Below are 18794 nucleotides of genomic sequence, written 5' to 3'. Positions count from 1 at the left end.
ATTCTCTTTTTTAATTACCTACACTTACTGTGTTATCAAGCCGGAATCTGGACTCCTGACATTGACAGAGTGTAATTTCTTCCATTGGGGGGGCACCTTTGTGTCACAAAAACTTATAAAACATACATGTGGGCAAGTGGACTAGTAAAATTATTTGTCAGCTAATAATTTCTGTGGACTTATTTCCAAGATCAATGAAATGGTTTTATGTCAGTTCAGCTTTTCTGAGTGCTGAATGCCACTGTATTCTGCCTACAGACACCAGATCAAATCTGCAAGGAAATGGATTTAAAAATGTCAACCAGTGCCAAAGTAGTGAAGCAAAGAGTGCTGATGGGGTTTTATATCTCTTATTTATAAACCAGTATCTGTAAACTGCTTATTTGTCTGGTACTCTGGAGCAAAAAAAAAAAAGAGAGAGAGAGACCCTGGGGGAAAACAGTCTTTATTTTTTAATCTGAGAGTAAAAGTGTGACCTCTTTGTCATTCTTCTAGTTCCAGCAGCTTATGTTGGTCCTGAAACACCAGCTGTCCTCTTGGTTTAATTATTTCAAGAAAAGCTGTTATAGACAATGGGCTGTTGAGATTGAGAGCCTAGAGGTTAATTTCTTAGAAACAGCAAAAGATTGTATTTTAAAAGTCGCCATATATTATAGATTCTCTCTGCTACTACAAAGACAGTGCTTTTCTTCCATAAGAGGGTACCTCATGTGGACAAGCATAAGCACAGTAGTTGTTCCATCTGGTTGTTCCTTCTGCATGGTCACATCCCATGCTGCTCTGGATGTAACGTTTGAGATGCAACAGTCGTGTGGATGTATGTATGATCCAGTTCTGTCCCAGGCCTGCACCACCTCTTCCTGGAGCCCTCAGCATCACCATGAGGAGTTACCTATATCAATTTGCCCTTCCCATGTGTCAGTAGAATTTGGGATGTTCCTGAAGCAGTGTGAGTTGTAAGCACGCAGAAGTGGCAGTCACGCTTGCCAGGCAATCAGTAACACGTGGACTTGCAAATCACAAATTCTTCCACGAGCAGTAGTTGTTATTTCAGTAACTGTTACCGAACACATTACATTTTCCCACATGAACTCATGTACATGCACAGTCAACAAGTAGACTGAGGCCATATTTATATGTAAGAGAAAAATACTGTGTCATTCCTCAGTAACTTACCAAGGAATTTAGGTGGCCCTGAGAATCTGAGAATTCTAATAAATATCCTGTGATCCCAACAGATAATTTTTGTATTTACTCAAATCTAATGCTCACCTTTTTTGGCCAAATAATGTTGCGAAAATTAAGGTGCGCATTAGATTCGATTGCACACTTACATTCGCCAGCAAATACTTTTTTGGTTTCAAGGTTTTGAAAATTGAGGTGCACATTAGATTCAATGGCACATTAGACTCGAGTAAATACGGTATATTTGCAAGTCTGGATTTAGTTATCTTATCTGCTGGCAGATGATGCTTTACTTTTTGAATTTCTGGACCTATATTTTTTAAACTGTCAGCCTTTGTTTTATTAGCCTTTCCTGAGCTTTAAATGGTATATTCAGACTCATAATATAGGGGGGCTGACTGGTGAGGACCTAATTTTCTTATCACTCACTACAATACAAGGTAAAAGTATGAAATGAATCATATATGGATAGAGCCACAAAGCCTTTAAAGAGACCTTGAAGTAGTGGGTGAAGGAAACTCTAAATCTAGCAACTGTGGTCCTTATTATAATTTATGACGCTATATAGGTATTTTGTATCCTTGAAACCTCATTGAATGGCGACTTTATATGGTGGACATACTTCACTATTCCTTACTCAGCTCTTTAGCAGCAGCTTAGGAACTGTTTGAGCACTGAATTAAGAGATGTGAACTTATGTATTGCTCCATTTTAACATAATCTTGACACCGATAACTTAGTGCAGTATGTAAGAGTCTTATTTTTTAAAAAAGAAAAGAAATACTTAAAACAAACTCACCAAGCTATAGGAAAATGATGTTTTTGTGCCCTCTGATTCAAGCATTCCATAATAGCTGAGCTATAGGTAGGGAGCTAAAATCAGCAAATAGTTCTATGCAAGGTGCTGAGCTTCAGAAACTTAGCTTGCTAAAAACCTTGGAAAGTCATGTGAGAGATGGAGCTTCACAAGCTTTCCTCCATTGTAGGTTGTCCTTTTCATCATGATGCCACGTGCAGTGTCAGTGTCCACCACCTCAGCCATTCGCTGTTCTCATTATGAGGCGGGACCTGGAAAGAAGCTCCTCTTTTCTGTAGGAAAAAATGGCAACTATTGTCAATGATGGCAGCCTTTGGAAGTAGATTTGCTGCTCCTTTTCTTATAGTAAGGCACCAGCAGTTAATTTTCTTCGTTTAAGACCTTTTGCTGTTATACTTCCTCCACAATAAATATTAATAAAATAAGAGGACCAGAGTTAAGAAAGTGTATTTGATAAACCTTTGTTTATGCTACAATACAGATAAGGATACAGTGGTACCTCAGGATGCGAACAGGATCCATTCTGGAGCCCCGTTCGCATCCTGAATAGAACGTTAGACATGACGGCGCGTCTGCGTGGGTAGCGTTTTGCCGCTTCTGTGCATGCGCGTGATGTCAATTTGAGCGTCTGTGCATGTGCGAGCGGCGAAACCTGGAAGTAACACGCTCCGTTACTTCCGGGTTGCCGCGGAGTGCAAGCCAAAAGCGCGCAACCTGAAGCATATTCAACCCAAGGTATGACTGTACACTTCAAAGCATCATTTTATATGGCAATGCAGATCATCTCATCATATTTGTTTGTTTGTTTGTTGAATTTATATACTGCCTTATACCTGGAGGCATTAGCATTAGTAAAAAAGTTATATATACATTTACTTTTTTAAAAAATGTAAAAATGGCTTTTCTGGCCTTTTTTGTGAAATACTTAAAATCACAGTATGAAAATTAATTGTTTTGGCAATGTTGAATTCACTATTTACCCTGGCCAAATCCACAACAAGTTCCTGAGACACTGTAGTCCTCAAATTGCCTGCCTTTGTGCCTTCAATATTTCTCCTTTGAGAAACTCCCATCCATATTGGACTCTCTTTGAGTATTTCTGATCTCATCCAGTAGCACCTTAAGCTTTTTGAAATTGGCCTTCTTAAAGTCCAGATTGTATGTCTGACTATGCTCCGCTTTCCCTTGCCTCTGTATCATGAAACCCAAGAGGGCATCTTGCTGGATACCGACTGGGAAGCAAGGCTTTGGTGGGTGAGGGCATCTTTCTGTTTCACTTCAGGTGGCAAAACTGGACTGGCCACCCTGAGATTAAAAGAATGGCCGTTTATAGAATTCAGAAATCATTCCAGGGATCCATTATATATTTCCCTCCCTCCCTCTCTCTCACACACCAATGATGGACCTTGGCACCTAAAATTTTAGTAGTGCCCTGTGTAACACCAAAATCCAGCATTCCCCTGCTTCTCACTTTCCATTGGATGTCATAGTTGCGACGACCCAAAGGTTCTACACCAATGTGACTGCATCAATCGCGCTCTCCTAGATTACACACACACAACGGTGTCAGATACCTTTCCTCAATTTCAGAGATTACAGAGTGATATTGAGGGTGAGCCCTGTCCCCTGATTCCCCTGATGGCTCTGTGTTCAGTGTTCAGCATAAGAATGTTTACCATCCCTCTAGTAGGCCACAATGCATGCCTTACCTTACAGCATCATACACAATGTTTATAAATGTTGATTCCTTATATATTTAAGGTTATGAGGTTTCCAATGGTGCTCCTGAATTTAAATGCATGGAATCTTGTACGTTCAATAACAACCAATTAATAAAAAAAACCACATGCCTACATTGGGTGGGTTTCATTGAGTTTGGTAGGTCACAAGTAGCAGAAACCTGCTTTCTGATGTCACAACAGCCACAGAATTAGAGACTTCATCATGAAAAATACATATTGAAATGTATTTGTAAAAGCTTGTCTCTAAATGGAGCTGGACTGAAGTCTGTATTTTGAAAAGAGTTCATTCTATACCGAGACACAAGTATCAAAGCAGCAAAAAGCAAGGAAAACAGTTGTGCTTGATTCTGAACACCTGCCCTTTTCTTTCTGCTGTTTTATTACCTCCCATAGGGGTGTGAACTCATAGAGACCCCAGATCAAGACTTAACAGACTTCACCAAGTGCCTTCAGATACTCCAGCAGAAGATAGAAAAGAACAACTTGCAGGTAAAGGTAGCAACTCTTTAAATACACATTTTGTGACAGTAAATCTTTCTCCCAATGTTCACTGAATGGCACAGTCTTTCGAGAGTCTCCTGATGTTTTTCCAAGTCTAAGGCTCATTTATATTGTGTTAAGTCATGTTGCGTCATGTGGCTTGAGGTAGAAAGAGAAACAGACATCAGCTACCTAAAAAAGATTACTCTTTTTATTATTTATTTATAATATTTTATTAATACATTACAATAAAAAATCTAATCTAAACAAAAACAAAACAAAGAAGAAGAGAAAAAGAAGCATGCCTCTTTCAGAGGTAAATCGTAACTTGACCAACACAGAGAAAGGTAGATCCTCCCAGCTCTCACCTGGGAGCTTCCCTTTCTTTTCCCAACCTCCCATCCTGGGAGATCTTCCTTTCCCTGCCCTCACACAGGGTCTTTCATCAACTCTCCAGCACCTTCATCTGCAAGTTAACCCTTCCTTAAACCCTGAGTAGAGGACCGTAAATAATACAACAGACAAAGCACAAACAAAACAAAAAATAAAAGGGAAAGAGAAGAAAAAGCTAAGAATATTAAAGGAAGTAATAACAATAAAACGTTAAAGAAAAAAGGAAGAAAGGGGGGAAAAGTAAAAGGGACTGCTAACTATTTGTCAGTCAGTTCCTCAAAATAGTCAAATATTCAATCCAGAGTAATATCTAGCTGTTCCTCCATCTGCTATACAATGTTTTCCCAGTTTTCTTCAGTTTGGGCATCTCAAGTTCATTCTTTTTTCTTTCCAAACAAGAATTCCAAAAGAAGTTATCCAATACTTATTACAAGTCAGCCAGCAATAGTCTTCCTCCAACCCAACTTCATCTCCAATATTAAAAAAAATAAATCATTCTTTGTTCTTTATTCTCTCAAGAACTTATTTGCTGGTGTTATGTAATAAGACAATGATCCATACTTGGTTACTTATTTTATAGTCATTAATTCACACCCAAATCCATTTCTTTCCAATCCCATTTCAGATTGGCCATGATTTTCTGTCATTTTTTAGAAAAATATGATTTCCATTCCTTCTCTTCCATTTTTTCCCCAAAAATGTTGCAAGAGACTTAGTTGCTGTTTCCTCTGAATTCAATCCAAACTGTACACAGAGACCTTTCTTTCTCAACCCTGTCTCTGCTGACACAGAATATTTCTTAATTTCTCCTTCAACATCATAGCTCCAACATTATATTGTTCCTGTCCTTCAGACATCTGTGTAAAGCCATTCTCTTGATGTGGCAAATAATCATTAGTGTTTTCCCCTGAAAGCTGTAAATCTTCAGCCTCTGCTTCATCCAATACATTTCCATTGAACATTTTCTGTTTCCACTCTTAATTCCTTTAATTGTTCATCAAATAATTGTTGTACAGCCCTTTAGTGGTGTCTCCCTTTAAGCCAGCCATTGGGTTGTATTTTCAATGAAAAAGATGGTTCTTGTGACAGAGAATGAAATTGGAAAGACATCCGCAGTAGAAAAGTGTAATGGTTGTGGGACCCTTTAGTTACCCTCACATAGCCTGAGTAAATGCATGTTCCAGGCATGTCAAAAAGGTGAAATTTCTTACTGTGTCCTGGAACTCTAATGCTATATTTATTTATTTCATAAAATTTATATATCACTTGATCATAAAAAAACCCTCAAAGCAGTTTATGAAAAATAAAACAATAAAATCAAGCAAAATTCACAACTGTACTTTAAAACAAAATTCAAAATACTGAATCAGATTAAAATTACCTCAACTTTTAAAGCATCTGGGTGAGCTTGTCTAAACAAGAATGTTTTTTGCAGATGCCTGCTTGAGATCAATAGGCAGGGAGTTCTATAGTGTTGGCACTGCTACACTAAGCACTAAATTGTGTTACTGTTGCTTTTTGGCCAAAAAAGCGCTGCCGCCCCCCAAGGCAGCTTACAAATAATGAACACCACAACTGCAAACAACAAACAATACCAAATGATAATATTTCCAAACAAAAACTTAACATTTCAAAAGTCTCAAAATGCCAAATACATTTGAAGAGCATTCACTCAACAAAAATGTTGAGAGAGCAAGAATAAACACTTACACAGAATCTCCTCTTTAAAAGGGCTCCAGTCATGGAAGTGGGACAATGAAGGTGGAAAATCTTGCCCTTGCTGGTTCTAGCAGTCTCTCCTCTGTAGATGGCTTTAAAAGGAAATTTGACAAATTTAGCTGGTACCAGAATCCCCCTACCTGTGAAAAAGGGATGCAACAGGAATATGCAGAATCCTGATTAAAAAGCAGACTCACCCAATTTGATCCAAATGGATCATGTCCTGTATCAGATCACGGGCCTATATTAGAACCTGCAGATCTGTTTGTGTGGCAATCCAAGGCCTGCAGGGTCATCGCTATCCCTTAAAAATATCCTTTTGAAAAAGCCCAGAAAAGGTTGTCTGTCTCCACAGCCTGGAGCAGCTATTGCACACACCTCCAATTGCAATAAAGCAAATCCCCCTGGAAGCAACAGGACTTGGTGATGTTCCATTGCTCTCAGAAGAATCCTACAGAAAGAAGCATGTCTGTTCCCAGGCTGTGGGTGGCTGGGTGACATATATTGGAGCTTTTAAAAAAGGACCCCAACAGCCTTCAGACTGCCTCAAGGGATCTGCAAAACTGTGGGGCCCAGTCTTCACTATATACTTAAACCCCTTTCAACAGTCATGGCTTCCCCCAGAGCTTCCTGGGAACTGTAGTTTCTAAGGGTGCTGAAAGTTGTTAGGAGACTTCTTATTCCAGTGTGGTATAACGGTTAGAGTGTCAGCCTATGGGAAGACCACAGAAGGGACAAAAAGCAGTAAGCTCTCTCACACTCTTGTTGCGCAGCGACTGACACTGACAGTTTGGAATGGATGGACCCAGTGAAGCCCAGTCAGGCCAGTTTCCAAAACACTCTCCCAGTCTCCTCAGAACAAACTCTTCAGTCCCCCATGACAACTCACAGGGACAAAAAGGGCCCTGCTGCAGATATGCTCCCCAGGGTCACACACGTGATCATAGCAGACCCTCATTTAAAGACAGGAGGCTTGATTCTGACTTTATCTACTGGTTCTTCCATTCATTTTGCACTATATTACAGAATCAAATAGTCAAATCACAAGGCTTTATGCCACAGAGCAAAGGTTTAGAAGAGAATTTTTTTAATTGCCTCCATTAAAATCCTCCCTGGGAGCAATTGGCAGAGTTTTCATTTTTTGTTTCTCTGCTCCCTTGGCAGTTCTGGATTGGAATGCAGTTCTTTTCACTTTGGTTACAAAGCCTGCAGAATCTCATTGGGCCTAAATAAAGGTTGATGAGGCTTTTCGTGGTATGTTGCTTTACAAACAAAAGTCAACTTAGTCTAAATTTAGAGCTTTGGCTGGGGTGGGGGAATCTTTGGTGACAGTCAAAGCCTTTGACGTTATACAAAAGATTCAGATGTATTCCAAGTCACAAGTATATTTTCATGCAGCTTTGCTAAGAAATAATAAAATGCTAGAACCACAGGACATCTTATGAAATAGTTCATTTTAAACTTGCTGCATTTTATATAACAAAAGGTAAATACTTGTCTTACGCGCAGGAGTCCTCCATTTAGTTGATCCCATCTTTCCTTGTTGGTGAAAGCTTTCAAGAATAAATCAGTTAAGGCTTAATTCCCAAGTCTTTCTTTGTATTGTTTCTATTGCATTCATACATACGTTTTAGGCTCTGGTTTTTTGTTTGTAATTCTTCCTTCACTCTCTTACACTCCCCCATACACACACACACACACACACACACACACACACACCCTTACAGAAACTGAGGCTTGCACTTATATTAGACTTACTTCCATTGCTTTCTGTGGGGGTACCTTGGCAAAAGTTTACTATTCTTTAATTTTCTCTCTCTACATTGTTCTACAACTGCAGTACAGTTCCGTAAAAGAACTGTATGTGTGTACAGGGGTTTAAGTGTCAAACTCTTTATACACATACTCTGTTAGAAACTGAGATATGAAAGCTAGGAGCTAAATGGCACCTTAAAGCTAGGTTATGGGTGCAACAACGGAATGTCTCAGTGTGATTTTTTATAACAAGAATACAAAGCTGAAAATGAATGAACTGCAGCTAAAATATTATATTCATAATATTATTTTTCACATGGTCTAGTCCTTCCCCCTAATATTTTTTAAGAGGGTCTCTTCTCCAATCTTCAGAGAGTAGCTAGAAGTGGGGAAGCAGAAAAAAAGTCCTCCTTTCCTTCCACTCTGCAGTTTTAATCTGAAATCTTAGGTGCTGTATTGCGCCCAGAGCTCAGAAACTGCTCACAGTCATGAAATTCCTTGTCGCAAAATGTGCCTAGAACAATGGGAGTTTTGAACACTGCACTCACTGATTCCAAATAAAGTGTTGACCGTAGGTAACTTAGTGCCCAATTCTGGGGCTTTAGCCATCATATATCCTTCACTCTTGAGTTTCATTACATTTAGTAATTTATAAGTTCGCTAGTGAAGTTCTCCTTTCTTCTTCCTATGTGAGGTGTTAATTTTAATCAATTGTTCCTTTATGTCTTTATCAATTATTATGTCCATCTTAGTTATTCCTAGTCTCCCATTGTGTCTTGCGGCACTGTTGACTTGGTGTCACTCTAGAGAGATCTCTCCTTTTTGTTATCCAGCTCCTCTGATTACAGCTGTAAAATTCTATCGCCATTACTTTCAATCCCAGGAGGGGGGTTGCCTGGCACCCCGCCAAACCTTGGCAAGTCCTCAAAGTCCAATCCATCCTCCCCTCAGTCAAGGAAAAAATAAGAATTAACTCTGTCGAGATTCCAAGTCTTTTAAAAATTATTCCATACTATTATGTTTTCCTCACACAGCTCCGTTTGTCATTGTAATCCATATCTGTACTCCCGTCTTCCTTCAACTTCACTTGCTATATGGAAAAAATAATAATGACATTCTCCATTGCTGAATCATTTATGTAAAAAAGGATTTATAATGAAGCCATTGCCTCCCCCCCCCAACACATACTGTCTTTTAGATCAAATGAAGTCATATTTCCTATTCAAATCTGTACAACCTTGTAGCTGTTACAATTCGGCAGTTTTTGATGTTGTCCCATCATTACTAGCACGCATCTGTGCATTAATCCTAATTAGAATCTTAATGAACAGAAGAACTGCTGCTTCTTAATGAATGGCAGTGTTGGGATTCATTGGCATTACCAAAAGGCAAAGTGCTTTTGCACTCAGCGCCTCCCTACCTCCCACATTCCATGTTGGAGTGAAAGCCAGGTACTGAGACGATCTGCGAGTGAAGCTCGTTTCCCCCGACCCTGGGGGGAGTTTACAAAGATAATTACCTTCGGCCATCTTTGTTTATTCCTTCGCCAATGATTTCTCATTGTCTTGGGAGCTGCGCCATTAAGGCAACCGGAACCAGAAGCCGGTTTAAATAATAATAATAATAATAATAAAAGGCTTAAGATTGGAAAAAAACAAGTGTGGAAATTAAATTCAGGGAACAATTTTAAGTGCTTTTAATCCCCATTTATTTCACAAAACACATGTTGAAAACTCTGCAAGAATCAGTGTGACTTAAAAGTGCTTGAACAACAACTAAATCCTGGCAAACTTCCCTCCATCCCTTCGGTAAGTATCATATAGTTTTTACATTGCGTAATCTATTAACTACTGTATTGTCTAATGCTGTTAGAGTTATTCCAACCCTGCTAGTATCTTTAACGTTTTACAGTTATCTTATATACACCAAATATTTACTCCAACTTTCAGCAAACTTCTTTTCATCCTGGTCCTGTACTTTCCCCGACATTCTAGCCAGTTCTGCGTAATTCATCTTTTTAACCTGCCATTCCATGATAGTGGGTATTACATCTGTTTTCCAGTTCTGGGCCAACATAGTTCTTGCTGCTGTCGTGGCATACAGAAAAAGATTTTTATCCTTTGTTTTAATTTCCTTCCCTGTCAATCCCAATAGAAAGGCTTCGGGGTTTTTTAAAAAGGTATACTTAAAGACTTTTTTAAGCTCATTATATAGAGATTCCCAAAAACCCTTCACTTTACTACAAGTCCACCACGTGGTATAAATCTCCCTCCACTAAAGTCAGTTTTCTACGGTTCATTGTGTGATTCATAATTTCTGTTAGTGCCCGTTAATAGCAGTGATCAAGCATGTTAGAAATACATAGGTAGCAGTTTCTTATCCCATTCATAATTCTTTTCACCACTTTTACCCCGTCTCTTTCTCACTTGCTATATATCTGCACATACTTTTTGCAGTTGTACCTCTACTACCTTCTTCATTATTAAGTTATCCAAACAAGAATGAGAATGTCTGCTGCACCAATTAGCACAGAAGCATGTTGTTTAACAAGCTTATAAACTGTTTAAAATTAATGGTCCCTTCCATTAGTCCCAGTAGGAAACAGAATTTAGAAGCTGTGTGATTTTTATCATGTGCTATCAGCTTTTGTTCCCAAAGGGTAGTGCTTGTTCCTTACCTAAGAACCCCCCCCCCCCGTTTTTTAGGTGGGTGCCATTTATGACACGACAGGTGGAGTATATAACCAATTCATGTAGCTTCTCCCTTTATAACATTAGAAAGGACAGAGCCCTTCTTTTTTGTCTTTTCAGCAAAAACTCTGCCGCATACCTTAGTTATCTCTCACCTTGTCTATGATAATCTTCTCTTAGCTGGTCCTGCTTTCTTTCATCTTGGCCAACTCACATCAAACCAGTACTGTGTTCGCAGCATTATCCACCTTGATTGTTGCCTTGACTGTATGAGAAGCAGACCTCCTTAAATCCCTGCATTAGCTTCTTGTCCTCAACCAGATGGCCTTGCCCTCTTTTTTTCTTATTGTCTCTTATATCTTGACTCATAATTACCAGCTCTGCCATCTGACGGCCTCCTGCTCCCGGAAACAACTCTGCTTCGTTTGATGCCCCTGAGGCCTGGAGCTGCCTCTCAGAACACTCTCACGGTGGAGCCACTCTTACTTCCATGAGGGCACCATTCTTTCTCCCTTAAAATCCCTTATAAAAATTTGGTGAAGCTTTTCAAATGGCCCCATGGCTTCAATATCTAGCCATAACTAAACCAAAGTATATGTAACTGAAATAATCACATATTCTTTCCCTGTTTTTTCCTGCCTTCATTTCCCTCTCCTTCTTCTTGACTGGGCTTTGGCTAGAACAACAAACTTTTTAAAATTATTATAATTATCATTTGGAAGCTTTTTAATGTGCAATATTTGATTATGTTTTTATATATGTTTGAAGCCGCTTGAAGTGGCTGGGGCAAACTTGTCGGATGGACAGGGTGCAAACAATAAAATTATTATTACTATTCTTCTTATCATCATCATCATCATTATTACCAGTGCTACTACTATTACTATTTATTCAGTTTATTAGTTGCTTGCCACATAGGACTCCCCAAGCCATTTGTAGTATTTAAAGATAAAAACATTAGTGATAATATAACAGCATTTAATTCTTTCCCACTCGTATATCTTTGAGTTCCTCTTTGATATATTCATCTTCTTTTTTAAATATATTCATCCTCTTCTTTGATATACAATATGTTCACCATTTTCAATGTAATCACAGAGTATAATATACAGTAGCTGTAATGTTAGTACTTTATGATTTTGTTGAAAGAAAACAGGGCAGGGGAGTGAAGGGTGAAAATAATGGATGTGAAGAAGTGTTTGTCATATATGAACCTGCACATGTGGAAAATCAGAAACTGGTACTGGCCTTTAAAAAAGATCACGCAGCACAGCATAAACTCAGAAGAAGAATGATTCATTACAACAAAAGCCAGAACAGACCCAATAAAACAGCAGCAAAAGCATACTGTCAATATACAGCAAAATCATCACAATCCATCAAATGCCTGCAAGAAGAGATGAGTCCTTACTTGGCATGGAAAGGATGTTGATGATTGGGCCAGGCATATCTCACTGGGGAGAGCATTCCACAAGTGGGAAACCATGACTGGAAAGGGATCTCTCGCTCATCACCACCCTCCAAACTTCCCTCAGAGGGAGCACCTGGAATACAACTTCAGATCAAGATTGAAAGGTCCAGCTAGCTTTACACTAAACCATATTAGGACAAGTTATATTCCATTTATGGGGCAGGGAGGTTCTCTAAATTATCATAAATAAATATCAATTTTAAATATCTAAGAAAATTGCACATTACAAAACACCACAATGCGCAGCTAAACAGGGTTTCCCCTAAAGCGTCAGAATAAAACATTGTGCATGAAGATCACCTACAAAAATACTATGAACATTCCATATTTTAAACAAATACCCATTAAAGCACCAGAACAAAACATTACAAATTGAGATCAATTGCAAAAGATACCGAATAAAAAGTCCACTTATTTAAATAACGCAATTAACAACCAAGCAAAAGAAAAGTAAACACACTGCCAACATATGACCAATGAAACATACAGTTAAGCAAGCCAATCCAATTAAGTTCCCAATCCCCTGTAGAACAACAAACACAACTTAATCTAACTACTGCTAAAAGTGCCTTCCATTCAGTTTCATTCCAGCACACTCTTAAATACACAACGTAAATACAATAAACAATACTCTTAAACTTCACTCTCCTAGTACACGCAGTATTCATACTCTGCAACCACTCTCATAATTCAGGGCTCATCCAGACTTGCTTTGTCCCACCACTTTCCCCCAGGGAAACCCTGTCCTTACGGCTGAATCAGAGCAAACATCAGTCGGGTTTTCTCCAGCTTGACTTTCACTGCTATTTATTGCTAAAAGAGCGGGTTTTCTGGGGGAAAGTGGTGGGGCAAGGGCAAAACTGCAGGACAAACAAAAAAGCGCTTGGACACATGGCTTCTAGGCACAGAACAAGCACAAGTCCGGATGAGCCCATAGTCTTAAATTCTTTCTCAAAAGCCTACTCTCACGTATACGCCATGAAATCCTGATAAAGCTGGACAAATGCTGATGAACAAAGGCTGCAGCAATATACAAACATTCTTACCAGGTTTCTCCCTTTGCGTCTCACTGAGTGGGTGCAGGAGGGATCTACCCCCAATAGTGGGCTCTCATCTCAGGGGTATCAAAACCTCCTTCTCCAACTTCATGACAAGCAGGCAATCACACTTGAGCCTTATGTATCTGTGTTTAAATTGTAACACCCTTAGGTCGGAACCTGTCAAAACTGATTTTGTAAAGCACCATGTGCGTCGATGGTGCAATATTATATTACCATATTGTTGTTAATAGTAAGAATAAGAAATTCATAATTAGTATCTGGAGGAATTTTTTTATAATATTGCGTACACCTCTGTGTGCTCTGCAGTATATCTCATACAGAAATAGTACATTGAGTCTCCCTTCAGGATTGCCGCCAGTTGAACACTAAGCCACTCAGTATCAAGAGGTGAAAGAGTCTCACTAAAATAATAAATAATAAGTACTATTTTTCTAGAAAAAGAGGTGTGAGAACTCACCATGAACACCTCCCTCATACTCTTAGAACAGCAATGGCGTCCACCTGAGAGGTGCCAGAATTGAGTTCCAGCAAGTTCCGGCTGAATAAAAGCCCTGCATCCAAGTACGGTGCTTTGATTTTATCCATAGGAGTGACTGGCAGACATTCACTTGTATGGAGGCTAAGGGCTACACTCAGGGAAATCATGCAGGTGGGGCTAAATGTGCCCAATCTGTTCAGCTCCCTCTGCATCTTCCAGGTTCTCTGAATACTCTGCAAATAGCGTGCTAGATATTTCTGTAACCTCTTGGGCATCCCCTTAAACTGTATTTCTGCACTTTGTACATATGAGAGCAAGTTATCCACTGAGAGCAGATGCTCTCAGTGATATTTACCAATGTTTGTTTTGTGTCTCTTTTAGATTGACATGATTGTAACACTGGGTGGACTTGGAGGTCGCTTTGACCAGATCATGGCATCTGTGGAGACACTTTTTCATGCAGTTAAGATAACACCCTTTCCTGTCATAGTTATTCAGGAGAGTTCCCTAATATACTTACTTCAACATGTAAGTAAAATAAAGCAACATTTTTTGTTTTGAAAAAAACAACAGTCTAAGAAGACTGATGATGTTGGTCTTCTAAAATTATTTCACCTTCAGTAAGACTTATGTCTATTCCAGCCTGGAAATCATTATATATCATCAGAGGCAACCAATGTGTTGTTTCTATCTATTCAAGTTTACAATGAAGTTATTGATTCAGAAATAAAAGACCAAGAGTCTTTTATTCAGCCAAAGTTCAGTTATTTTTCAGTCCCATTAATTTCAGGGGAAGAGATTTAAGCTCCTGTTGAATTCTTCCACTGATACTGATATCAGACTTTGAAAAAGCTTGGCTCCAGCTGGATGTTAACTAGATTGCGCTATGCAACATTTTCTGTTTGCTGCTTAATTTAAAATCAGAAGTTAGGGTCTCTCAGGTCTTCCAGCAGCTGCCTCTGTGCTTCTGGTTACTTTTCGGTTTGGTGGCCTAGAATGAAAACTCCAAGAAGGGGATATGTACAATAATGCACACTAGAGTAGCATTAGCTCATTCTTCAGACTATTTGTCTCCATGGAGCTTGCAAAAAGATTGGCCATGTGTTTGAGACAGGTGACAGTTCTCCTGCTTTATTCTGTCTCAGAGAACTACTGAGCAAATAGTGAACTGGTTTCCTTTGAGTCAGATTCCCTCCCTGCCCCTGATGGATACTGTCTGAGATACAACTTCATCTGTGAAATAATGTGCTTGGAAGAACCACAAGATTTGCACAAGTAGAAACAAAAGTTTTAGAAAATAAAACCTAAGGGGGTGACTATCCCACAAAACAGCCCAATGAAGACTGGCTGTACACAGTGGCCATTATTGGACAGTAGTGATGGAAAAGAAAAATGGAGCATGGTGGGGGGAAGAGGGATAGTGGAATACCCTGCTTGGAAGAAATGGCTGGCTGGAACTCTGAGCAGGAGCCCCCCTTTTAGACAGGATACACTATAGTATTTTTTTTGTTCAGTATAGTTGCTGACCAGAGATAATACACTGAAATTCAGCAGTAAATAATGTTTCCTCAATTTATGAGACCCTCAAAGTTTTAAGAAGGATGCTGAACACAGGAAGTCATTGGCTATTACAGTGAGAAATTACTATTATGGTTATTTGCAGAGCAGAAAAATCTTGGAACATTTTTATGCAAAAGAAGGTCTGAAGGGGAATTGTGATGCAATTTGAAATTAGGGAGTAGTTTACAGGGAAACAATTTGCACACATTGACACTAAATTAAATTTAGATGGCTTTGGGGGGAAGCTGGTTAGAACCTTTCAAAGAGTCTCAACAAGTGAGTGCTGCCCCATTCAGAAGAAAAAATGGTTGGCTTCACTTCAGTGTTGTATTAAGGCACCTAAATGGGTTTTGAAATGCCAAGTTTGTGAAAAGGGATCATGTGAAGCAATAATGAAACCACTAACAATTTTGCAAACTGCCTCATTATTAATAATTGTATCTTATGTGTTACTGCTTAACTTCAGAATGCCAGGCTGTTATTATGTTTAGCTGGCAGTTATTTACCATCCTCCACTTTACTCAGTTGGTAAATATGCTAATAGGGAATCTTCAAGTAGAACTTACGATAATCTTATTTCTTCTCAGTGGTCATCCTTTTTAGGGGGGGAAAAAGTTTTTCTCCCTCAGTTGCAAAGTAAACCTAGAACAAGGTGGTACAATTCTGTTGGGTGACCAAAATCAGAAATGAGCCTTAAATGAGTGATGAATTGTCACAAGTTGTAGAGTCTCAAGTGCCACAAAGCAGACTCAGGTAGTCATAGTAAAATACTGGAGCACTGTTAATCCAGCCAATGGATGGGCAGTCTGGGATATATATATCCAGAACAACTAATAATCTACTAAGATAAATACAGCTCACCATCCATGCATTTATTATTTCTTCATATACTACATTTAGATATTCCCTTTCTCCTGTGATGGTAAGGGAACACCTAGCTACTTTAAATAAATTCAAATCTCCAGGCCTTGATGAGCTGCACTCAAGGGTACTAAAGGAGTTTGTGGATGTAATGTCAGAGCCTTTGTCCATAATCTTTGAGAATTCAGGAGAGCAGGTGAGGTCCCAGCAGACTGGATGTGGGTGAATGTTGTCCCCATCATCAAAAGGGGGAGGAAAGAAGATCCAGGTAACTACTGACTGGTGAGCTTGACATCAATACCAGGAAAGGTCCTAGAACAGATCATTCAGCAGTCGGTCTATGAAGTTGTGATGCTGTGATTACCAAGACCCAGCATGGGTTTGGAGAACAACTGTGCCCAAAGTAACAAAATGAATTTCAGTAGGGACAAATGTCAGATTCTACACTTAAGCAGTAAGAACCAGCTGCACAAATATAAGATGGGGGACACCTCGTGTAGTGGACCTACCACTAAATGCAATTAAATGTAGCAGATCCCACCGCTGACTGCTCCCAATTAAACCGGTAGTGAACCAATTAATTAAAATTCTAAGTTACTGCAGGTTATCTTTTTGGCTTCTTGTGTGAGGGAAAAATTGATGTTTTGGAGTCTTAGGCAGAAATTGAACAAATTAGAAAGGTCTTATCTACAAAACAAAGTTGGTAAAACAAAGGTGGGTGAGGAGCTGTGTTCTTTCATTCAGTAGAAATTAACTTATTACTTAAACTAAATCTAAAGATGTTGCAGGCATTAAAATAAAGTAGTAAATGCACAGCTTCTCCTAAACTACAGTTGCTAAAAAAATTCAGTTGTTGCACTTCAGGAAGATGTTCAGGTTTCTAGAATAGATAGTAAAATGCTTAACTCAGTTTCTGTTCCTTCCCTCTCGTTCCTTTACTTAGTTATGACCGGTATTACAGTTAAATACTTTTAACACAGCACAGCTTCCTTCAGAGTTTAGAACTTTGGTTCATGAGCAAGGGGCACTTTTTGTCAGTTACAATCCCACTCCTGAGGTATTAGTCTAACAGACCAGGGGATCCCCACACCCCTCTTAACAGGCTTGGGAGTCTTCTCTTTCTAGAAGATCTCCCAGCTCCTGGCTGGAAGGAGACCCAAGAAGACTTTATCCTCACAGCTTCTACTTCTACTTCTACTTCTCCTGCTCAAACTCAGCCCTCCACTTCACTCCTGTCTGAATACTCTCCCAAGACACTCAACCCCGTCTTCCTAGCTAAGCTACAAGGCTTCTTCCTCTAGCTGTAGATATTCCCCTCAGAGCGGATGTTAAACTCAAATTTGAACCAACTCTCTCAGACAAACCCTATCCTATGTCGGGATCTCCGCTCGGCCAAGCTGATAGAGCTCATCCTCCTCCAGCCAAGTCCGATGTGATTAATGACCTGAGCCTTTGATGAGGCCTCAGGCACATTCCCATTCAGCAGAGAATCCAGCAGCATGCGGAAGTGATGAGATTTATGGCTACATTGCCAAGAGTTTTATTTTCCTAACTACGCAGACAGAAAAGACATCCTCTCTCTGTGAAAGCAGAGAGCAACTGAAACAAAGGAATAGGAACCAGTAACGTCATATCCGTCTCCCATGAGACTTCCAACAGTATGGAATGTGTGGAATGTAAACAGAGTCTTGTGACTCCAAAGCACTGCTCAGTGGCAAACAGAAACTAACATCCTCCCCCTTTCTGTGAACACCACTGGGCAGTGTGTCAGTACAATCTCAGTACAAACCCAGTTTCTGTACATAGGTACAGTGTTGATCCTTCGGAACAACCTTCGACAATAAATCAGCAGGAAGTAGGACACCGTTACGAGTCCTTTCTGAACACATTCTCTAGCATGTTGCAGCTTCAATTGCAAGTGCTTCATGCTTTGCTTACAACCTTCAGAAGTCAGCAAAGCACGAAGCACTTGCAATTGAAGCTGCAACATGCTAGAGAAACATGCTTTGTTGTCCTAATAAACCTGGATTGGACACTTTATAGGAATTCTCATGTATTTACACAATTGTAACAACCATTCACAATCCACAAGTGAATAAGACAGTGCATTCAGTTCAGCTTCACAAGAACTTAAGCTTACTGTTGTTTGCTTCTTGCACAACCAATCAAATAGACCCTGGTTGTACATGTAGCAAACTCCAGACGTGCTTTTCCTGTCTGTAGTGTCACTTCCAAAACACACATCAGCAAATATCTTAGGACCACCAGACTTCTGATTATTAAATCTCAGTCTGTAATGCATAGTGCCTTTCAAATAGCATGCTATGTGTTTCAGAGCTTTCTAATCCTTAACAGTAGGATTGTTGACTTGTCTGCTTAGCAAGTTCGTGCTAACTGCAATGTCCGGTCTTGAACATCTGGCAATGAAGTTTAGTTTGCCTAGCACACTTCTGTACAGTGTAGTGTCAGAAAATGCTTTTTCAGTATCATCTACCTGATAACCTGTTGTCACTGGTGTGCAGAGGAGGACGACCGAACGTGTGAAGAGGAGGCTAACCAAGATGATCAAGGGTATGGAAACC

The 18794-nt window shown here is 39.5% G+C and overlaps 1 protein-coding gene and 1 long non-coding RNA gene across 17 annotated transcripts in view; one reads left to right on the top strand and one right to left on the bottom strand.

Moving 5' to 3' along the window:
• Nucleotides 1-18794, top strand: part of TPK1 (thiamin pyrophosphokinase 1) — a 244035-nt gene that overhangs the window by 154644 nt on the left and 70597 nt on the right. For 12 of the 15 annotated variants that reach the window (XR_013978378.1, XR_013978379.1, XM_080976012.1 and 9 more), the window contains 2 exons: nt 4138-4233; nt 14173-14319. The exons of 1 other annotated variant lie outside the window; for it this stretch is intronic. Coding sequence is in view for 12 of the 14 variants with exons in the window: in XM_080976012.1 (XP_080832138.1) it covers nt 4138-4233; nt 14173-14319 (243 nt within the window). In the remaining 2 variants the exon portion in view is untranslated. The remainder of the gene's footprint in view (nt 1-4137; nt 4234-14172; nt 14320-18794) is intronic. 2 more of the 15 variants (XM_080976004.1, XM_080976010.1) reach the window with 1 other exon arrangement.
• Nucleotides 430-17844, bottom strand: LOC308460055. 2 transcript variants are annotated; one of them, XR_013978430.1, is made up of 4 exons: nt 17577-17844; nt 6328-6428; nt 1985-2274; nt 430-577 (listed from the first exon to the last, which is right to left on the bottom strand). It is a non-coding gene; the product is annotated as an uncharacterized lncRNA (long non-coding RNA). The 2 variants fall into 2 exon arrangements; XR_013978431.1 differs by lacking the exon at nt 17577-17844 and adding an exon at nt 7840-9096.

The sequence above is a fragment of the Podarcis pityusensis genome (genome assembly GCF_964106645.2).
Source record: "Podarcis pityusensis genome assembly, chromosome: 12".
Classification (NCBI taxonomy): domain Eukaryota; kingdom Metazoa; phylum Chordata; class Lepidosauria; order Squamata; family Lacertidae; genus Podarcis; species Podarcis pityusensis.
This window is presented reverse-complemented; position numbering and strand designations above follow the sequence as displayed.